General features: G+C 40.3%; 1 protein-coding gene across 1 annotated transcript in view; it reads right to left on the bottom strand.

Moving 5' to 3' along the window:
* The window catches only part of FAM168B (family with sequence similarity 168 member B), a 106,965-nt gene that overhangs the window by 24,051 nt on the left and 62,643 nt on the right, over nucleotides 1-20,271 (bottom strand). The window contains exon 3 of the mRNA XM_085307953.1: nucleotides 2,904-2,947. Within this exon, the coding sequence (XP_085164079.1) occupies nucleotides 2,904-2,919 (16 nt within the window). The 5' untranslated portion in view covers nucleotides 2,920-2,947. The remainder of the gene's footprint in view (nucleotides 1-2,903; nucleotides 2,948-20,271) is intronic.

Raw genomic sequence — 20,271 nt, 5'->3', positions numbered from 1 at the left:
CGCGGGCCCAGTGACCAGGGGCAGAGGCGCGGGCCTCGCCGGCAGCAGGACGCGGCGGGCTGCGCTGTGGCTGCGCTCAGGCGCCCGCCCGCGCGGCAGCGCGCCCTCCGGGAGTGCGAGCTGAGCTGCCGCCATGCGGGGCGTTCGCAGAAAGATGCCACAGAAGGCGGGGAGTCACGGCATTGCCTGTAGCTACGGTACAGGAGGAGTGTTATTATTAATACCTAGACAGGACTGAACGTCAGGGTGCCTTGGAAACACTGTTTCGCTACAATGCAGTACTCGCCTGTGCGGCCAGGCTTCCTCGGGGAGGGGAGAGAGTCCCAGGCGGGGAAGGGGGGAGTGCTGCAGCTGCAACCACACCAGTGATGAACAAACAAGTGGCCTGAGAAGATGCAGCCTCACCCACTTCAATACATCTGTTGGAGATCACTCTATTTTTAGTTACAAGTATAAAGGCCAGATAGGGGAAGAAGTAAAGATATTAACTATAGAGAGCTAATATTTCCTCCAAAAATCACTGTTGTGTTTTGTGGAATATTCAATGTATCTGAAAATAAATGCCCCCTCCCCCTCAAATTATCCTGCACTGCTACAAATTCTCCTTGCTGTCACCCATCCCACCTGGCACTGCCTGAGCTGTCTGGAAACCTTGTGCCTCTGCAAACCTGACCCGGAGTAAGTTACACCCGGAGCGTAACTGCCTTGCAGAGCCACCACCCAGTGGCAATGAGGGGCTATTGCAATGCTATGACAACTCTTGTTTCTGGATAACGATATTCCAGGTTTGCGTATAAACAGAGGGACAACTGAAATTTCTTGAATTTCTGTCCTGAAATTTATTGTCATCTCAACACTATAGTTGAGGGGGGGGTCTGTGTATGACAAACCAGGAATATAGATCCTTAAGGAAGCAAAACTTACTAACACATGCATCTTGGAGGAGCTGTGCAGTGTCATGTTACTATTAGTAACTTATCATAGAACAGTAAGGTTGGACAGGACCTCTGGAGATCATCTAGTCCAGCCCTCGGCCTAGCCCAAAGGGGGACTGAACCCGCAACCTTGGCACGAGCAGCACCACGCTCTAACCAGCTGAGCTGAACCTGCCATTCAGCAGATTGTTCAGCAGAGTCTCAAATTTACCCTGTAAGGAAAAAATACTCCAGACAGTATCTTGTTTGAAAAATAGATTTTTGGCAGTTTTGACTGCCCCCAGTAAGACTGGTAAATGCTACACAATTATTCATGAGCATTTCCCATTTTTGGCTTCCATCCCTACCCCTTTTTTCACCATTCAGAACTTCTTCTCATGCTTTCTCCCCTTGGCTTTTTTCCTTTGTTTTTCCACAAGACTGAAATGCCATCTCTGCAGGCCTTAAGACTCTCTCTATTACTAAAAGTCTTCAAAAATGTATCTTTTGATAAAACACTTTAGGTGCCAAACATAACTCAGAGCGGTATGTGGATGAAGAAATATGCAAACGTAGTGTGATTTTTTGAGGGCATCTGCCAGAAGCCTGCTGACACAAAGATAAAAATATCTCACAATGCCTTTTGCAATGAATCTTTTCCTTGCTTAGTAGTGGACAACAGTCGCTTTTTATATATGCATTTAGTTCCTTGGGGATTTATGTACTGGACAAATGTTACACACACTTTTCTACAACGACAAACCACCATAGGTATCTCCACCAGATACACAAAGTCTCTGAGAAAAAAATTCTGTATGGACACCAGCTGTAGCATACATTTAACTCAAATTCAGACATAAAAGATCTATTATCTAGCAGAACCGTTGCTTTTGATTCTATTTTATGAGCATCAAAAGTGTTTTCACTCAGTGAATGCCTATTTTATGCATAGCTAACATAAGGAAAGTATGCTATGTCTCAGCTCTTCCTTCTCCATAATTCACATGTCTTTTTAAGGGCATTCAATGGAGTCTTGATTCCAAAGCATAAAATGATAAAAAATAATACACATATTAAATAGCCAGATGAAATACTATTTTCGTCATAGCTGGGACTGTAAGTACACAACAGGAAACATGGTAACAACTTCATAATGATCCAAAACAAGCATTTGATAGCTAGGAATTACACAATTACAGACATGAAATTAAAACAGAATTTGAAACGTATGTAAATATTAGGGCCTCATACCCCAGCTCAACTCTACTCTGTTATTACACAGATAAATATAAAGGTGTTAGGTGAAATTCTTACTAGTTTGATTTCTTTTCCATTGAACAGAGGCAGATTTTCACCCCGTGTCCTACTTACCAATGAACATCTGGACACTTGGTAGATTAGATATGTAATTGCTCAGAGGTGGAGCAAATAATACATAAACTAGGTCTTATTTCCTATATTTCTATTAATAAGGACACAAAACATGGACCACGGGATTGTGACATTTAGTGGGGCTTTGTAGATGTGCTTTCCTGTTGTGACATTTTTTAACAATGCAAATCATCAGCCACGGTTTTGCTGAATATTGTTGAAAACACTGTAATAATCCTCTTTAAAGCAGAGGAGAGATACTTCACAGGCATATAGGCTATTAGAAGTGGTGCTGGCAGTGTGAACACCTGTTCTGTTTTTTTAGTGCTGTAAGTCTACATGAGTCTATACAAACAAAATTGAGAAGTTCCTTCCTTAGATTTTAACAATAAAAATTCTGCATAGAACCAGTTAAACCTCCCACACTCAAATGTCAAGTCAAGTAAACTACTGTAAGTAAATGTTTAAGATCATTCAAACCTGTATCAGTAAAATATTTACAATTCCCGAGAGTAATATGGAATAATATAGTCAATTTTTTTCCTATATTTGCCAGAAACAAGAGTGAGAAGAGTAACACTTAGAAAAAGAAGCCAGTTAGTATTCTGGGTCACTTACTGTTGCTGTTTTGCATGAGAAAGAGAAGTAGGTTTAATTCAGTCCTGTGGAAAGAAAAATATGATATGTTAAATAAATAAAACCCTTTTTATTAACTTATCACATCCTTTTCCACTTGTTCATTATCAAAATGAAAGAGTGTATTTGGTCTTATTAGAATGTCATCAATTTCTGATTATGTTGATTTCTCCAACTATTACAGCTAAGAACCTGAGTCTCCAGTCTTTTGCAAACAGATGTGGGCTCTAGTTGCCTCTGTTCTAGACTACTGAAAACAGTGTAACAGTACCAATGCAAAACTTGACCAAATAATGTTTGCTCCATTTTAAGTTTCTACCTGCAAAAATTAGGATTATTATATGGAATCCCAAAGGAGGAAAACAGAAGACAAATTATTTTCTGGTATTGCCACGCTTTAAGTATGTTAAGTATGTTTTAAACATATCTGGTTCTGGCAATTCTTGTCAACAGTGCATTTATTTTCACCCAATGTAATTTTTTAATTTTGGTGTATCTCTAGGGATTATCCTCCCCCCCCCTTTTTTTTTGTTCCTTACAATTTATTCTCTGTTGTGGGAGAGGAATATTTTCTGGAATTCATGAGTATAAACAGTTGTCCTTTATTCAGGACTAACCTAAAGAAACGGATATATTTTTATATGGAAACTGTGACCTCCCTCAAAGGAGGGTCCTTTTCTCCCTCTCTCTGCCTCCCTCCTTATACTTTCACCTTGTGTCCCCAGGCTACACCAAACCAAAGCAGAAGCAATTGGAGATGAAGGCAAGGCAAGACTGAGTGTACATGAGCTGAAATTTTTCAGTGGCTTAAAACTTGGCCACATATTGGTTACTTTGTAGTAGGACAGCAAAAATACCCCATGTCTGTGACAACAAAGCAACTTCAACACACTCTAAAGCGTAAACATTATACGGCTTGCCAGTGAAACATAAGAATCTTCTCCATGAAAGCAAAATAGTTCTCTTCTTGGCCACAACTGAAAAAAAATAGCTAAAACTTCAAATTATTAGCACAACAGAAATCTCTGTCATGAAAAATTTCAACCTGAATGGCCTTAAGTTGGCAAAGTTATAAGAAGTTGAAAAGTTGAAAATAAGATTTTATAATGAAATATGCCAAGGCACTTTCATCATGAATATATGATCTGATATGGTGTCTGCCTATATACACACATTCACACATGTACAGGCATGCACACACTTACGCACACTACAAAGCTACTATATCACTGAAGATTTAATAAACAGAAATATCACCAAATAATTGTACCTGCTAGCAGTAAAAATAAAAGAAAACCATAGTGGACCTTTCAAGGTTGTTAAAACTGTGGCACAAATGCCTGAGGTGGCTGAATATTGTGTGAAATTCAATGGATAGTTGCTATTTACAAATATGTTGATTACATGCTGTTACCATGGAAACTCAGGATGGAAGACTAAAAAGCTAGTTTAGCTTCATCTTGAAACAGCTCTGATTAGGAGTAAAGCAAATTCTCACATTCCTGCAGTAAGCAGAGTAATTGCTCCTCTTCCAGAATATACAGTATATTTTAGCATAGATCTGAGCTACTGTGCAAAATTTCAAACTCCAACCAAATAAAGATAAGGATAAACTAATAGATAGATATGTTGTTAAGAATCATAGCTCAGTATAATTTATTCTTTTTCCTATGCTATTTACTGAAATGGTAACTATTAAATGTTTCTCTCTTCTAAGCCTGCTTCAAGTTATTTTTGTGTCACATCTAAGCATAAGGCCTGGTAATTCTCCCGGAGGACATTTTTTTCTTATCTGTGTTTCTGCTTTAACAATATAAATAAGTGAAGCATGCTCTAAGGATGTGACTTATTTCCATAAAAACAAGGTTCCTGAGAGGCAGGGAGATGACCGCTGCCCCTGGAAAATTTTAAGTCTATTTTAAATGTGAATCAGTTGGCAGCATAAAGTTATTCTGAAACAAAACATGCACCCAGTGACACTGTAGCAACTGAAGGCTGGAAATCAGAAGACTACACAGATGGCTCCATCGGTCTGTCTGCTGGGAACCAGCCTGGTGCTGAAAGAACCCTCTGAGATGGACACTTGTAGCCACACGAGCGTCCAGTGCAGGCACACGCGCTACACCTGGCACTGTGGTGCTGGACCGCAAGCGCTCACCAGATACCTGAGCACTAAAGCAGCTAGCACGTTCAGCGTGCCGAGGCCAGGCAATCAGCCAGGGAGCAGTCTTGTGACCACAGGACGGAAATACCGCTGAAGGAGTGACTAAAATCCGGGTTCTAGCTTGAGTCTGAATGCAGTAAAAGTTGTTCCTGTTTGACTGCTACCTCACTCCTCGTCTCTGCAGGGGCGAGCTGACCGCTGGCTCCACTCGTCACACCGAGTCCTGTGGCCAACGAGCAGCAGGCTGAGGGCTGCAAGCCCTCTCCTGTCACACACACCCCTGGCCACGAGTTGTTTACATAGGGATTGCAGGAGGGTTTGAGCCCAAGGTGCCCAAGCGTGGTTCACACAGTGCAGAACCTGCTGGGATGGTTCCCACTGACCTGGGGGTTGCTCAGTGCAAAGGCTTCTGCCTGGCCCTCAGAAGGGCAGAGAGGGCTGTTCCACCCACCACAGGGGCATGATTGAAATGCTTAAGAACACTTTAGAAAGCCATATTACTCTAAAATTAGAGAATACGTAAAAAGAAACATGGAAAACAATGAAATTACTATTTGAAAAGGTACACAGTCCAGTTTCTGTTCCTCATCCTCCCCCAAAATGAGCAATTCTCAAAGTGAATATACTTTGCTATATGGTCTCTCATTTAAAAATTGTGAAAAACTTTGCTATCCTTCATTCACCTCCATCTTTCATTCATTAAGCTGGTTTTAAGCATAATGTAACATAAGCATAACATGTAAAAGGAAGGCAAAGGAATCAACCTATATTAAAAATTAAAACAAATCATTTTCTTCTTGAAACATGCAGAATGAAAATTATTACTGAAATTTCAAAACATTTTTGAAGTTTCTCAGTCTTTATCTGTCAGATATTTTGCAGACTGCTACCATACTCGTTTGCTGTGCTGAAATAGTGACTTCTACTTCTTTCAACTAGTGTTATTTTGTGTGTGTACATTCATGCACATGCATATGCATGTACATTGAATTTTTAGAATGAGCGTTTAAATTTCTTTGATATTACTTTTTCTTTCATATCATAAATTTGTTCATTTTATATATGTCAGCTAAGAAGCCAGTAACTCAGTTCAGATAGACACACACAAACCAATTTACAGGAGCTGCAATTCTTACCTAATATCTCTGTTAACATTTTGGGGGAAGAAGTGCTGTTATTGCTATACGGAAAGAAATACTATTTGCAAAACTCTTGAACTTGATTTTTTTTTCCAAAAGCTATACTATTTGACAGCTGAATGCCTTTCAGTTTAGTCACTCTTCAGTGTTGTTAAAGTGCTTCCAAATTATTAAAATTAGCAAGTCAGACACTGCATTGAGACACTTTCAGATGGTAATGCTCTACATACTTCTGCTCTGATAGATACCTGTCTCACTGAAATACGTATCTGAAGCACTTTAGAGCAGAAACACCCACTAAAATTAATCAACTCAGCTTGACAGTTCCTAGTCCAAGTCCTTATAACAGTAAAGATGAAAGCCTTGAAGAGTTACTCCATAAAAGCAAATGATAATTACCTGCCAGATATTTCCATGACATTTTAAAGACAAAGTGAGCACCTAGTGCTTTTTGCACTTTTCTGTGGTAATGCTCACCAGCGATTTCCCCCCACTTATCAATACAGTCGGCTTGGAAAGTTCCAGTAATCCAGCCAAGTGCTGACACTTATGTGACATTAATGAGGACCTACAGAGCATGGGTTTCTTCAGGTACTAACCCCAGAACTTTATTAGAAGAAATACTCACTGAAAATGATGAAAACAGTTCTTTCTTGTGTACACTCCCTGTATGCCTGCACCTGAAACTTTCTTTAGTGTCCTCAACTGCCAGGCTTCCTGGCACACGTAGACTGAACTGTTATAGCCCTGCTTATAACGGACACCAGTCTCACCTGTGAGAGCCACTTACTTAATTGCTAATTAGCCAGTAGCCACAAGACTGATCACAGCCATGAAGATATGAGCAAGTACAGGGAAATGGAGGTTAGCCATGTCTAGTTTGGACAATATTAAACCACTCGCTTTTCAGTGCGAAGCCTGACACACCAAATTGGTGGCCTCCTCCTCATTTTTAATTACTATTCCCCTGCTACCTGACCTAGAAACAACCCTAGCAGGCAAGCATATTACCCACCCCCCTCATACCATGTTTTTTATTACTTTTCAGTTAAAAAAGGCTGATCACTGTTGAGTAATATCCAAGGAAGTACTATTGGGGGTTAGGTTTAGCTTAGTTGGTTAGAGCATAGTGCAAATAATGCCAAGGCCATGGATTCAACTCCTGTATGGGCCACTCGTTTGGGGGCTGGACTAGATGATCTCCAGAGGTCCCTTCCACTCTTACCAACTCTATTAAGGCTCCATTCAATACTGTTGTTTTTCATTTTTCTGATTTTACAAATTGCCACATCCTTCTGCAGTTAGCTCACTGATATAATAAATACTTGTTCAGGTCCAAAGAAGATTTTTTATGACAAAGTTAGGCCACATATTTAAAAAATGATTCATGTTTTAATGGCCTTCTACCACAGGAAGACACTTCTCAGTTGATGTCTTCACTTATGATGTGCTATTTTGCTTTGTAGCTCCATTTAGTGAACATGCAAAGAATGACACTTCACTTAGACTGATCTACAAGTCATTAACGAAATTAAAAATGCTGTATTGCTTATCTTGACATAAGCAGTATTTTGGCTGTGTATGTCATGATAAGATACCGCATAAAACTAAGATTATTTCAAAATTGAGTATTAACTTGCGCTGAATTATACATGGATGACTTACCAAATTAAACATATCATCACTCCAGCATCTGTCACAGCTGACCAAGCTACAGCTATGGATAAGTGTAATTCATTCACTAATGTACACACCTGGAGTTTTAAAGAGGCTGGCACCAATCTTCACAGTCTCCTAGATTTTACATTTCAATTTCTGAATTAGCTAGCAGATATGTTAAAAATCACAAGCAGAAGCTCTTCCTACAGCTATACATCTAAGGAGCGCTTAGCATACAGGTTGTTATACTACTCAAAATATGTGGTATTCTCAAGATAAGATAAGAACACTACTGCTTTTCCAGGGGCTTCCTGTGAATAACTAATGTGTCAAGTTTGTAGCTAGCAACAAGGTGGCTTCTATAATCAGACAAAGTTTATACACCTTTCTAAATCCCTAGGCTATGTAATGCTGTTATCATTCATTTTCTTTTTTTCCCCCCAGTCAGTGCGTGCTCCACCAGTTCTTGTGAACTTCTGCAAAGTGATATCATCCTTCGCACCTTTTTGCAAAATGCTGTGTACTGTCATCACATGCATAGCTTGACACAGTGTGTGTATATCAGCATGTGCTGTTTTTTGTGGGGACCTTGACAATTTTGTAACCTGGTCTTGGTATGAAATTAGTACCTGACTTTCAAAATTTTGATTCTGGACTAGGTGACTCCATGGCCAGTGTTTAATGATGAGCCTTCAAAGCCACCCGTCTCTAATAATATTTTATCTTTTAGCATAGGTATTCTACATTGTTTAAAGGCTGATCTCTTCCCAAGAGGTTAGCTTCTTAAAAGGCTGGACTCTAAAATTTAGATGAACTTATTTCATTTTCTTTTCTCAGCAATTTAAGAAGATATCAGTACCCTACAAGTCACATGTTACAAATAAAATATCAACTTAATCAAACAATAAGAGTTCAATTTCTTATGATGAGCAGTGCCATAATGCAAATAAGGAAAACTCAATAGCACCACATATTGATGGAAACATGGCTGACCATGTTCATTAAAATCTCCTAAGCAGTTCACTAAGAAATTGAAGGCAATATATTCTATGAAACTAAATAATAAACAGGAATGCAGACAATCTGCCATTCACAGCTTTGTGTATTTCCTTGCATTTAGAAGTCCCTATATTTGAGCATAGGGACACTGCTTGTAGTTGAATCTGTACTATTTTGTGCTCCTAGCTAGGCCCATGGGTCAAAAGCAAACTGCATGGTGAAAATACAGAGTGAACTGCTCTGTTTCTTAATGACCACATAAAGCTTTTCCAAACTGGATTATGTCTGTTATTCTTTCCGTAGTCCTTCTTCCCTCATGTAACCCATACCTTACAGGAAACACAGACACAGATATAAAACATCTCTATTAAATTTCAATTCTGTTCGGAAAAAAAAAAGAACAAATTAATAATTGTGAGTACCATGAGCTCACTGCTACAAGATACTTTCTGTAAGTATCTGGAAAATGCCAGACGCATCCAATCTAAACAGCTTCTAGGTACACAGGTTTGATCAGTAGCATAGAATTTCCCCTGCACAACCCCAGTCTCATAGTTTTCCTTGTTGATGCAGAAGCTCTCAGTAGCAAAGATTAAGAACAAACCAAAACAACAGCCTCAGAAGTGAAGTCCTCATGAGAGACATGGTGGCTACAGCTGCTATGGTTCATGCTTCAATTCAGCTCCTGTTCATGGAGCCACATGACTGAAGCCAGCTGCAGCCACACTGCCCATGCCCGCATCTGTGTGCCCTGAGAGTCAGCTGGCACCCTCCAGGCTAGAACCAGGGGACACTGTGGACAACGAAGGAGCGTGGGATGAAGAGTGAATGCACACTATTCTGACATTATATAGACATAGCCACTCTGTACCTGCTGGGCAGCAGCCCAGACGAAGGGAAGGTTAAGGTTGCAGGTTTTAGTGTCCCAAAATACAGAAACAGAATAACCACAAAAAACCCTCTAAACAATAATTTTCAAACATGCCCAGGGTAAATAAAGGCAAGTCACTTATCAGCACATATTCAGCAGATCTTCTCAGGGCTGTATTTCCACAAGAGTTTTTTTATTTTAATAGGCAGTATCAGGCATTTTTGAAGCACTGCTGGCTCGTAACAACTGTATCTCACCATAACGACATCTCCTAAAGTGAGAATGTTTCTCTATACAAGTGAGTCATTATGAGCTTTGAAACATTGGATTTATTCTTTCTATGAAATTGGGTTTTAAAGAAATCAGTAACTTATTCCCAGGCTGCAATAAGCATCTTCCATGTACATTGTCCTTTCATAGCACTTAAGCACGTGACAAGAGCACTGGAAGATGCAAATCAAAAGAGTATTCTCCTCAGCTCTCCCAGTCCCCTTGAAAGCTGGGTTTTTTCCCTGGTAAACTGAGGACACTCAGTGCATCACTGACATGAAAATAATTAGGCCACTGTCTCCATCCCTTCAATGTGTACCTTACTCCTTGCCAGGCTTTTCAGCTGAATTTGACAGAGATGATTCAAACAGTGCCAATTATTTTCTTTTTCAGATTCATGAAATAACAATGACACTAGGAAACACACCCTGCTCTTCCCTAGTTGGCAGGTTTGAGGGACAAGCAAAAATGGGGTTCCTATCTTGACTTGGCTTCATTTTAACCTCCATTCTGTGTGAGGGTAAAGGGTCCCCAGGAGGTCAAGTCAAGTTTAGATTAGGGCAAGTGCACAGAGGTAAACTGGAAAAAATCCATTTGCAAAACTTGAGGTCAGTGCTGTATTTCTGTTATGGTTGCATTACATGCAGAGATGATGTATTTTATTCCTACAGATGCCCCATAATGAAGTATGAATGAAAATTGACAAGTTGCTAAGTAAATTGTCAGGATGCTTGTTACTGTCTTGTAAAGAAAGGGCACTGCTGTAGATCACCTAATTTACAGCTCCTTCTATTATCATCTGCTCAGGAATTCAAAGCACAGGGGCCGGGAGTGAGAGCAGTAATGACACACAGAGGTTCAACGGATGAAAACAAAGGGGAAGCAGGCAAGTCAATTAGCAGCACAACTTGGCAATGATAGTAGCCAGGCTTCAAAGAAACAAGTTTCCAAGAATGATTAATACAGTGCACAAGAACTAGGGAATTCAACTCAGCAAAAGAAAAGCATACCAGACTTAAAGAAGGAGAACTTGCTGTCACCTGCCCACGTGCATTTTAAAGGTAATATAAATATTAATGCCTTCCAGCATTTTTAATATGCTTTTTAATGGGACAGGCATTATTTGGGTATGGGGTGGAGCTCAGTGCTATGAACTGTGTAAAATGCTACTCCATCTGCAGGGGAATGCAGCATTAATGAAAGTACTACGTGTACTTCTTATCCGTTCCCTCTCCCACATGGAAAAAGCTAACAGATCTTTATGCAAGCTTTGCAGAAATGACTACTCCTATGCAGTGTAATCACCTGAGGTGAGCTATATAACTGCAGGAGTTAAAGCCATTATTTAGGTAAGTTGAAGCCAATATTCTCTTTGAGTCAAAGTGAACAAGTGAATCCCCATTCTGTATGTTTATCAAGAAAAAAGTAATCTTGGACCACATTTTCAAAACACAACAAGATGCAGCAAGAAACCTAGATCCAGATCCTTTCCACCTAGCTCTAAGTCCCTGATGCACCTAAATTAGGAGCAGGATTACTCTGGGGTTTCTATTTATTCAGTGGAGAGACAACAGCACCTTTGGAGAGTGGCTGAAATCTGAGGTGGATGGAAGTATTGTGTGGAGCTGCCTTTCCGTCTTCCAGCGATTACACATAAGAGTCTAAAGCAATTACATCACTGTTTAACTGCCTAAATTAAGTGGCTGAAGTTTGATGGGATGGATTGGTATCACAGAAGTATTTGAGAAGTGCCTCAGAGAATTAAGAAGCAAGATGCTGCACCTCCTTAGGTTATTTATAAAAATGATTCCTCACTACTTCTTTAGACACCTAATACATTAGCAAATCTGGGCCTCTAGCTATACAAACAGGGACAATCTGGAGAGGCTTCCAGAAAATCCTGTTATGCATTACAACTTGGCTGGTTTCATTTAGGGTCTGTAAGCAGTGGAATTATCATCCTACAGTGGCTCAGTCATTGGTAGAGAAAAGGGCATGGTAAAGGGACTTTTTAGAAATCAAATCTCTACAGATTAGCAACTACCTTTATAGAATCATTGAGTTTGAAGCCAGAAGTCCACAACAGATCAGCTAATCTGAACTTCCATGCACTCAGTCTATTACATTTTATGCAGCACACTACTACTACTACTACACTACTTCATGCAGCACACTTTCCATCACCTCTACAGCATATTTTCCAGAACGTTGTCCCAATTTGGACGAAAAAATTTAAAAGAGAAGGACTAATCAACACAGGCAGCCAATTCTAGGAATTACTATGCCATTGCATCAAAACGACTAGCTAAAAATCTTTCTCTCCAATCCAAGAAAGAATCTCAAAACCCACTTAAGAGCTTTCAGGTTCAGTCATGCCAGGAATTTTACCTAGAGGTGGAATCTACTCATTTTAAAGCTTGTTTTGGTTAGATTCGAATACCTTAGAACTCCAAAACGTTAGGGCAGCTGTATAGATGGTATGCTGATATGTTCATTATAAATGCTGCGGAGAGAACATGAATGAATGGGTACTTGAGTTTTCTATACAGAGATCCTTTACCTGCTTCAAGTCTCCAAGGGCATGTCAAATGACAGTCTACAGGAACCGATCTTTGCTGAATATAAGCTGGGGATACTTCTTGTTACCAAACAAGCCTAATGCTCTGATTCAGTACAGATGCCTAACGATATGAATAGTTCCAGAGAAGTCAGTGCCTGAAGTAAATCACTTGTTAAACACACAATCCCAGCTATTAGATCTGAAACTGTGCTAATTCTGAGGGAATATGGTCACTCTTTATATGCCTTACTCTTCCTATGTGCCTATTCTGCAAATATTTTTCTCTTATTTATATTACAGGGGGCCTGGCTGTGATGAAAACCCACTGTGTACAGTAATATACAAGACATACCAGGAGGAATTCATGTCCTACAGATCTTACATTTTTCTGAAATTTTTGTAGCTTTTCCAGAGTTGAGTGACATTTACTTGAACAAAAAATGTCTTATGTCTTTGGCTGAACTGATTTCTTTGCAGATATGGATGTTTACTGAATGCTATTCCAGAGTTGCAGACCAGACGGTTCATCTTGAAATACAGGCACAGCTGGCAATAAAACCACAGTGAAATCATAATTCCTGAAATCACTCTATCTGCTTTTCTTGCTCAAATGGTCTTGAAAAACAGCTTTCTGCTTTGGAACCAACTTATCAACCTGTTCAAAATAAGTAAACAGCACCTTATCTGGTGAGCAGGTTTCAGATATGGGATGTATTAACCCTTTTCTACCACGTCTTTTAAATGATAAATTACTGGAGCAAGGGCCATCTCTTTCTCTGTGTACATACAGCACGTAGTGCACAGAGATGCTCAAGCCTCTGTCATTACCAGGCTACAAATAACAACAGGACTTTGCATTTCTGGCTGGTTTTAGATCATGGACATTTGCTTTTCAAGTGATGTACAGAGCTTTCAGTGTCTGCTTAGAAGCCTTTTGCATATAAATAAGGTTTTTAGCAATTGATCCACACACACTCTAAAAATCAGCTGCATATTGGCTCCATGCCTGGTGTTTGATTGTTCCCATCATATTTCTAGTGAATGAGTTCTGCAAAGCACATAGAAATTGTAAAGGAACTGTCTTTTAAGCTTTTGTATGTGCAAAGAACATACAACATGGATAGCTTTAACCTCTCTAGATTTGTCAATTAGTATATAAATTGGCATTTTCTGTAATATTTTTCACTATATTCTAGTTAAGGGCTCTCTCTTCCAGTGCGGACCCAACATACTAACATAGGGGAAATACCTTCAGTGCTTCAAATAAAAACATTTACAATCTTAATTTTTCTGGTGTTTTATAGCAGCTTGCAAACATTTCCAGACCTGACACACTAAGGAAATAAAACGTGGTAACACTTCTGCTCTGACCCAAATCTAGTATGATTACCTTAGGTAGGTTTAGGCTGCCAGATCCTGTTGCACTGTCATAGGAGGGAAGGGAAGCTTCTTAGCTCAACCCAGACAAATACTTCCATTCTTTGCAGCTAAGTTTCTACGTGAAGGAAACCCAGGTGCAGGCTGGAAGGAAGCTACTCTGCATGCCAGATTCCTATCTGGACAATTTCACCAGATGTATAATCTAGACTTTTGCTTGAACAGAGTGGATTTTCCTCTGCATATTTCATGACATGCCCACCTCTTTCTAATAATTATGCAAGCTGAATGCTAAGGCAAAGTGCTGAATTCTCTCTTCTTCCTCTTAAGGCCTACAAGGCCAAAAATATTTCTGCTTCTGTATCTGTGTCTTATGTCCTACTCAGTCATACTGCAAACGGGCCTCTGTGGCCATGACCTAGCTCACACTGTTGTAAATAAGGAACCAGTTTTGACGCAGTAGTTTCACTGGAGTAAAACTGGACAAGTTAAAGCGGGTCTTATGAGAAAAGATGCCAGGAGATGTATAACAGTATGTGCAAGATAAAATAAATATCTAATCTTGCAGGTGATGGGGAAGATGTTTGAAAGGGAAGAGAAATGAGTGAAAATGATCATTCAGGAGAGCTATATACAAAGGGGTAGATCAGGAGAGGCACTTCTAAGGCATACTTCCACGCTGGCCTCCTCTGTCTTCTGGTGGCAGACAATTTGCTTCTGGCTTGTCCAGCAGCAGCAAATGGTACTACCCTGTGTGCTGGCCCTAGCGCTGCAACTGGGCCAGAGGATTCCAGTGGGGACAGAGAGCTTGGCAGAACCATTTCTTAGCAGAGTTTGGAATACCTGGGTTTGAGTGTGTATGATGTGCTGGCCTTCTTTCAGGGCTGTTTCTGGAAAGCAGCTCTCAGATTTTCTATTTTCACCTCAGAGAAAACCAGAACACTCCCGGAATGTTTGGCAGAGCTTAGCTGCAGAAGTAAAACACTGTTAAGTCAAGAAGTTCTACCCTCAGCCAGAGCTCCTGCTGCTTAATAAAAAGCATGCAGAGGCTTCTAAGAGATGCAGACACTGGAGTTTGTCCCTATAAAAAAACAGAAGTCAAATATAAGCACTTTCTATATATTTCAGCATAGTTAGTGCACAGCAGAATAGCTCCCAAGAAACAAGAAGAAGTCACTGTCCACTTCTTGACAAAGTGCTTTAACATCTAGCTGCTGGAAGAGAAAGGGAAAATATGTGGCCTAATGCAAACCCCTCTGAACTTACGATGATTCCTACTGCAAGGCAGGCTCAGTTTGAAAAGGCTAGGCTCAAGACGCCTTTAAAAATAACATGAACAAAGGTCTTCAAAGCCACATAAGAGAATTAACTTTTAACCTTCTAGTTCCAACAGGCCTCACAGAATGAAGTTAGGCAAAACAGACACCCCCTCACCAACAAGTCTTCCAAAACTGATCCCCCGCAAAGTCCTGATCTTCACTAACAAGCAGTATGCTTGTTTACCTAAGCAGCAATCTTCCTTACCTAGGTTCAAATATAATGACAGAGCAAATGGGCAGTAGGAATATAGATATGAGCTCCCATGGTGGTGGCCATTGGACAAGAGCAGACTGAGGAGGGAACACTAATATACTGTAGCATGGCACCAGGAGGTCTAGATCCAATTCCCTGCATTCACACAGATTTTCTGAGTGACTGCCTGCAAGTTTTACTGTCCCTGTGCTTCTGTTGCCTCTATGAAGATGGGGTACCTCTATTCTTTCAATCTTTCCCTCTTCCCCTTCTTTAGGCTGTGAGCCTTAGTGTAAATCCTCTCCTTCTTACATGTGGCACCACCTCTAAAAGCTAATGGAACAGTACAGCCCACACAAAGTAGAGAAGGTGAGGGTCAGAGCCCAAGGAAGTAAGTCAGTGGGAATACTCCTGCTAACACTAGCTGTCTATTAGGCCCACACATGGCTGTTGGGGAACAGGGATGTGTTGTACAAGTTCTTTTTTCACTTCCTCTTCATAACGGCTGTGATGAGACAGAAGCTTTTCTGCAAGTTGCAAAGGACCCAGCCCACCCCTGATAATCCTTTGCTTTTCAAAACTGCCTACAAATAAAAGTGAAATCCAAAACTCTATTCCTGCCAAACAGGCTTGCTAAAGAGGCCCATCACTAACAGTGAAATGGCTTTCTAGTGGTGTGACCTGCTGGTATGTCTGGTAAGCACATAATCTTTCTCCTGCCAGTTTGTTTTTAATTAAAACCAAACAGTGGAAGCTGGCAACGAACGCCTCGAGTCTCACCCAGAAAGTTCTTCAGCTTTTGGCTGGACTTTTTGCTTGCCTGCTGTTGTGGATGCACTCCACAGCCTGCTGTCTGGACAGCTACACTGCCGTTGCACCTAGAGGCTGCAGACAGCATTTTATTTACAGATAGCTCTATTATTTCCTCTAGAGGAAGTATCTGAGAGAATCATTTTATTGACAATGCATACTAAGCTGTCCAGAGTGCTCCACAAAATATATGCCAGAGGGAGCAAGCAAGAGGAAGGATGGTTTCGGTTATAGGTCAAGAAGCAGCATCCTCCAGCTCTGACACAGCCTTCTCAAGCACCCGGGCAAGACTCTTACTGTTAGTGTGCTAGAGATAATCAGGCATTGTTCTGTTAAAGGCAAGATCCATTTTCAAAAATAATTCAGGCTTTTCTCAGCTCTGAAGCTTAAGCCCCACAGATTACCCTGAAACACAGGTGTCTAAGTTTTGGAATTGCTCCGAAAATGCATATCTGCTATATCTACACAGCAGATTGTTGTTTGCATCATTGCCAGCAAATTCCAGCCCTCAGGGGTAACAAGAACTGGGAAGACAGGCAGCACAGCCCTTCCTGTACACCTGCAATCATAATATACCTCCATCATCCCTGGCAGCTTGGCTGCCAGTAAGTACATCCTACAGCCTACGCTGCCTCCTTCTCACTACTAGCTACATTCAGCTAGAAAACAGCAGCTGAATGTAGCTGAACACAGATAGCACAGTCTGCAAACACGCTTCATTTTGTTTTCCAGATACACTATACAGATATGCTATGTTTTGCAATTGCATGTTATTTTTTGCAATTTTGAGTGGAACAACACCCAAAGAGATTTTAAATTCTGGGCCCTTCAGTCCTCACATGTAAAACAAGAATGTTTCTGCTAGGAGACCTGTCTGGATTTCAGTTCTTCAGAGAGAAGGCTGTCTCGTACTGCCTGCATACCACAGTCCTGGTTGGGACCTCTGTACGACATCATGAGAACTCCCTCTCTTGCTAATTAAATACTCTTACCACTGTCTGAATTACTGCTGTGCTGGCACAGCACCTCCTGAGCACAGGTGACTGCTACTTTTTGCTTTGTTCGGATTCAGATAAAACGTGACAAAAGGTGCTCACATAGATTTATTTTTGCACATAAAATGGCCACGTGCCAAGGAATTTTCATCCTGGTTGCACATCAGTTATCCAAGAGAATGATAGGAGCTTTCCAGTGGAAACAAGGAAGTATGTTAAGACAGTCTGGGTAAAGATTTTTTTTCCAAACCTATGATTTATCTTTCTGTTTGGGAATATTTTGTACATGGCTGAGAGAACACAAGAAACTAAAAAAATTTCTGGAAAACTAGAAATATGTTTTTTTCCCACCTCCCTCTCATCAGGGAAACCTTACAGGTGATTGTTACAAACTATTAGACAGTTGGATAGCTTTATGAACATTTAATCAAGCCTTGGTTTTGCACTTCATTAATTTTGGACCTATCCTCTGTTCTGCTCTTCTCACCTAATGCCTAGCTACATTCAAGTCACCCACAACCTTCATATTTAAGCTTTGAAAAAGTAATGAAAACAATAACAAAAAACTTGAGAGTCTCAGCTCTTTTAATTCCTTAGTCAAGTGTTTTCTAGTGGCAGTTCTCCTGTTCTTCTTGTTGCAAACAGGGTTGTTTCATGGGATTCTTAATATTTTGCTTGCTTTTAATACTTTCTGTTTCATTAACTTGCAAGCAATGCTGATTCTTAATATGATTTTGCAGCCTGGGTGAGCACCTTATTTAGTATTAACAGTATTAATAATGGCATTCTAATAATGCTGGCATGCATACTGTTTAAAACCATTTGTTCATTCTTAATGAGAATATGTACTCTACTTGGTTTAGAGTTGAATTACATTGTTACAAACACAAGTAGGAAATTTGAAATACATATTCCAGCAACATAGAAAGAATCTACAAAGACCTTCAAATGACTGTGGAAATTTAAACAATTACATTAGTGGTAGTAAAAAATTAGAATGTATTTATGAGAGAAACTCAGCTGCATTAGGCAAAGAACTAACTGCCAAAGAATAAGAAGTCACCATATGGCTCACTTTCTCCAATTATATTTTTACAAATAATAGTTTCTTAGGCATTAAAAATTTAACTTCCCAACTGAATTTAAACTGGCATGTTTTAACTCCAGCTAACAAGTTGAACTACAGCCTAGTTTTCTTTGCTTGATGACAAGAATGGGAGTAAAAAATTCTGTCTTTTTTTTTCTTGGTGTATAGAGACTCGGGCCTCCAGCTCTACCACACAGCTAGTTACAGGCTTCCTGATGAGAGTTTCAGCAGCAAATGCTCAGCCCAAAATATTGAATTCAAAACAGTTCAAGTTTTAATGAGATGAAAAGCCTAATATGTGTTTGCATGGATTTCCCACATATGCCTGGGTTTCTGACAGACTGAAGACCTACTGTTTCCTGGATCTGTGCCTCTGATGAACACCCTCCAAAAGGACTGTCCCATGCCAGGGACCTGGGCTGCCCAGAAACTCCAAGACAACTGCCTAGACTCCAGGTTAACAGTCATAATTAGGTTACCAAAGTCAATAGAGTAGAGGACACAATCCTAGGGGTCCCAAAAAATTACTAAACAAAGTCTTGACATTCTTCTTGACTTATGGCGGTCATTCATTAAAGAAACACCATGATAGTTTCTCACAAAATTTTAAAATGGTTTTAAATCTAAATTGAAAATTAAAATTTGATATGAACCAAGCAACCAGCACCCTGAAGACTTGCTGAAAAGGCAGTGGTCTCACAGTGGCAGCTCATCGAGGACAGGATCTACTGAGGTTCCTAAATGCTCAAGAGGAGCATCTTCCTTTTCAGAAGAAACATGTAGCCCTCTCCCAGTCAAAAATTGTCTCATCTTCCTTCTCTAACCAAATATTTCCAGGTTCCTGAAAATACTTTTTCAACAGCCAAGAGCAAATTGTTTTAGCCTCTGAGAAAAGACTCCTACATAAAGACTTTATGACTTTGCTGAAGAATTTGCTTTACCCAAATCCCATTTATTGTTTGCTTCTGAGATCTACAGTTCTGTTTACAGACAGATCTCTTCTTCCCTCCTATTCTACCTTTGCAACTTTTATAGTACTTCAAAAATGTATCAAAATATGGGAGAGCCAGCAGCAACGAACAGCACTATCACAGGCTTTCCAGGTAATTTCTAGTTAGACTTGTGGCTGTGTTCAGGAAGAGATAGTAGACAGCAAGGAGGAACTCCAGAAGTTTGTTGACAGATGAAGTGAAATTGTAGCTACGACAAACACTATTTACATATAATTCAATCTTAAAAGAAAGAAAAATCCTTGCAGATTGGCAGAATTAATGATGTTTTGTTCTTACTATAAAGACAGGAGTAGTGTTCCCTCCTATCTTAGCAGGATGCTGTAAGGGAAAGTTTTAATAAGAAATTTCATCATCCAAGAGAAATATTACATGTGGGCAAGCACTTTTTCTCATTTTAAAATGTAACTTTATCAATGAAAAAGACTATTTGAATTGAGAAGATGACAGGGGATACAGCACATTCTCCATCAGTTCAGCTCTTGCTGTGTGTAGGAAGCACCAGCTGAAGTGGAGCTTAGATTTTGCATGCAAGAATCACTGAAACAGTTTCCGGCTTTATTTCATGTAAGAAGCCACAGCTTAGCTGGCCCTTTCTGCCCTTAAAAACCTGTATGTTTGCTTGAAGAAAGTGGCTGTTTTGTGCATTCTTCAGCACAGTTCCATGGCGCATCAGAAGTTGCTCCTTTTGTAACCATGTTAAAGGAAGAAAGAAAAAGGAAGTCGAAATGCCTTGGTTTGACAGGCACAGTGCAGCTGGCTAACCCGTGCAGAAGGCAGCGCGGGTAAAACACTCGCGAACCGCGTGGCTCGGCCGAAGAAGAGAGCATGACAAACTGGATCATTGGCTCCTCGGGGACAGGCCCCAACAGGGACACGCACCTCGGCGCCAGACCC

This window comes from Rhea americana, unplaced genomic scaffold (genome assembly GCF_003343005.1).
Source record: "Rhea americana isolate MKP2758 unplaced genomic scaffold, rheAme1 scaffold_269, whole genome shotgun sequence".
NCBI classification, from domain to species: domain Eukaryota; kingdom Metazoa; phylum Chordata; class Aves; order Rheiformes; family Rheidae; genus Rhea; species Rhea americana.
Note: the sequence above shows the minus strand (reverse complement) of the source record. Positions and strands in the feature narration are given on the sequence as shown.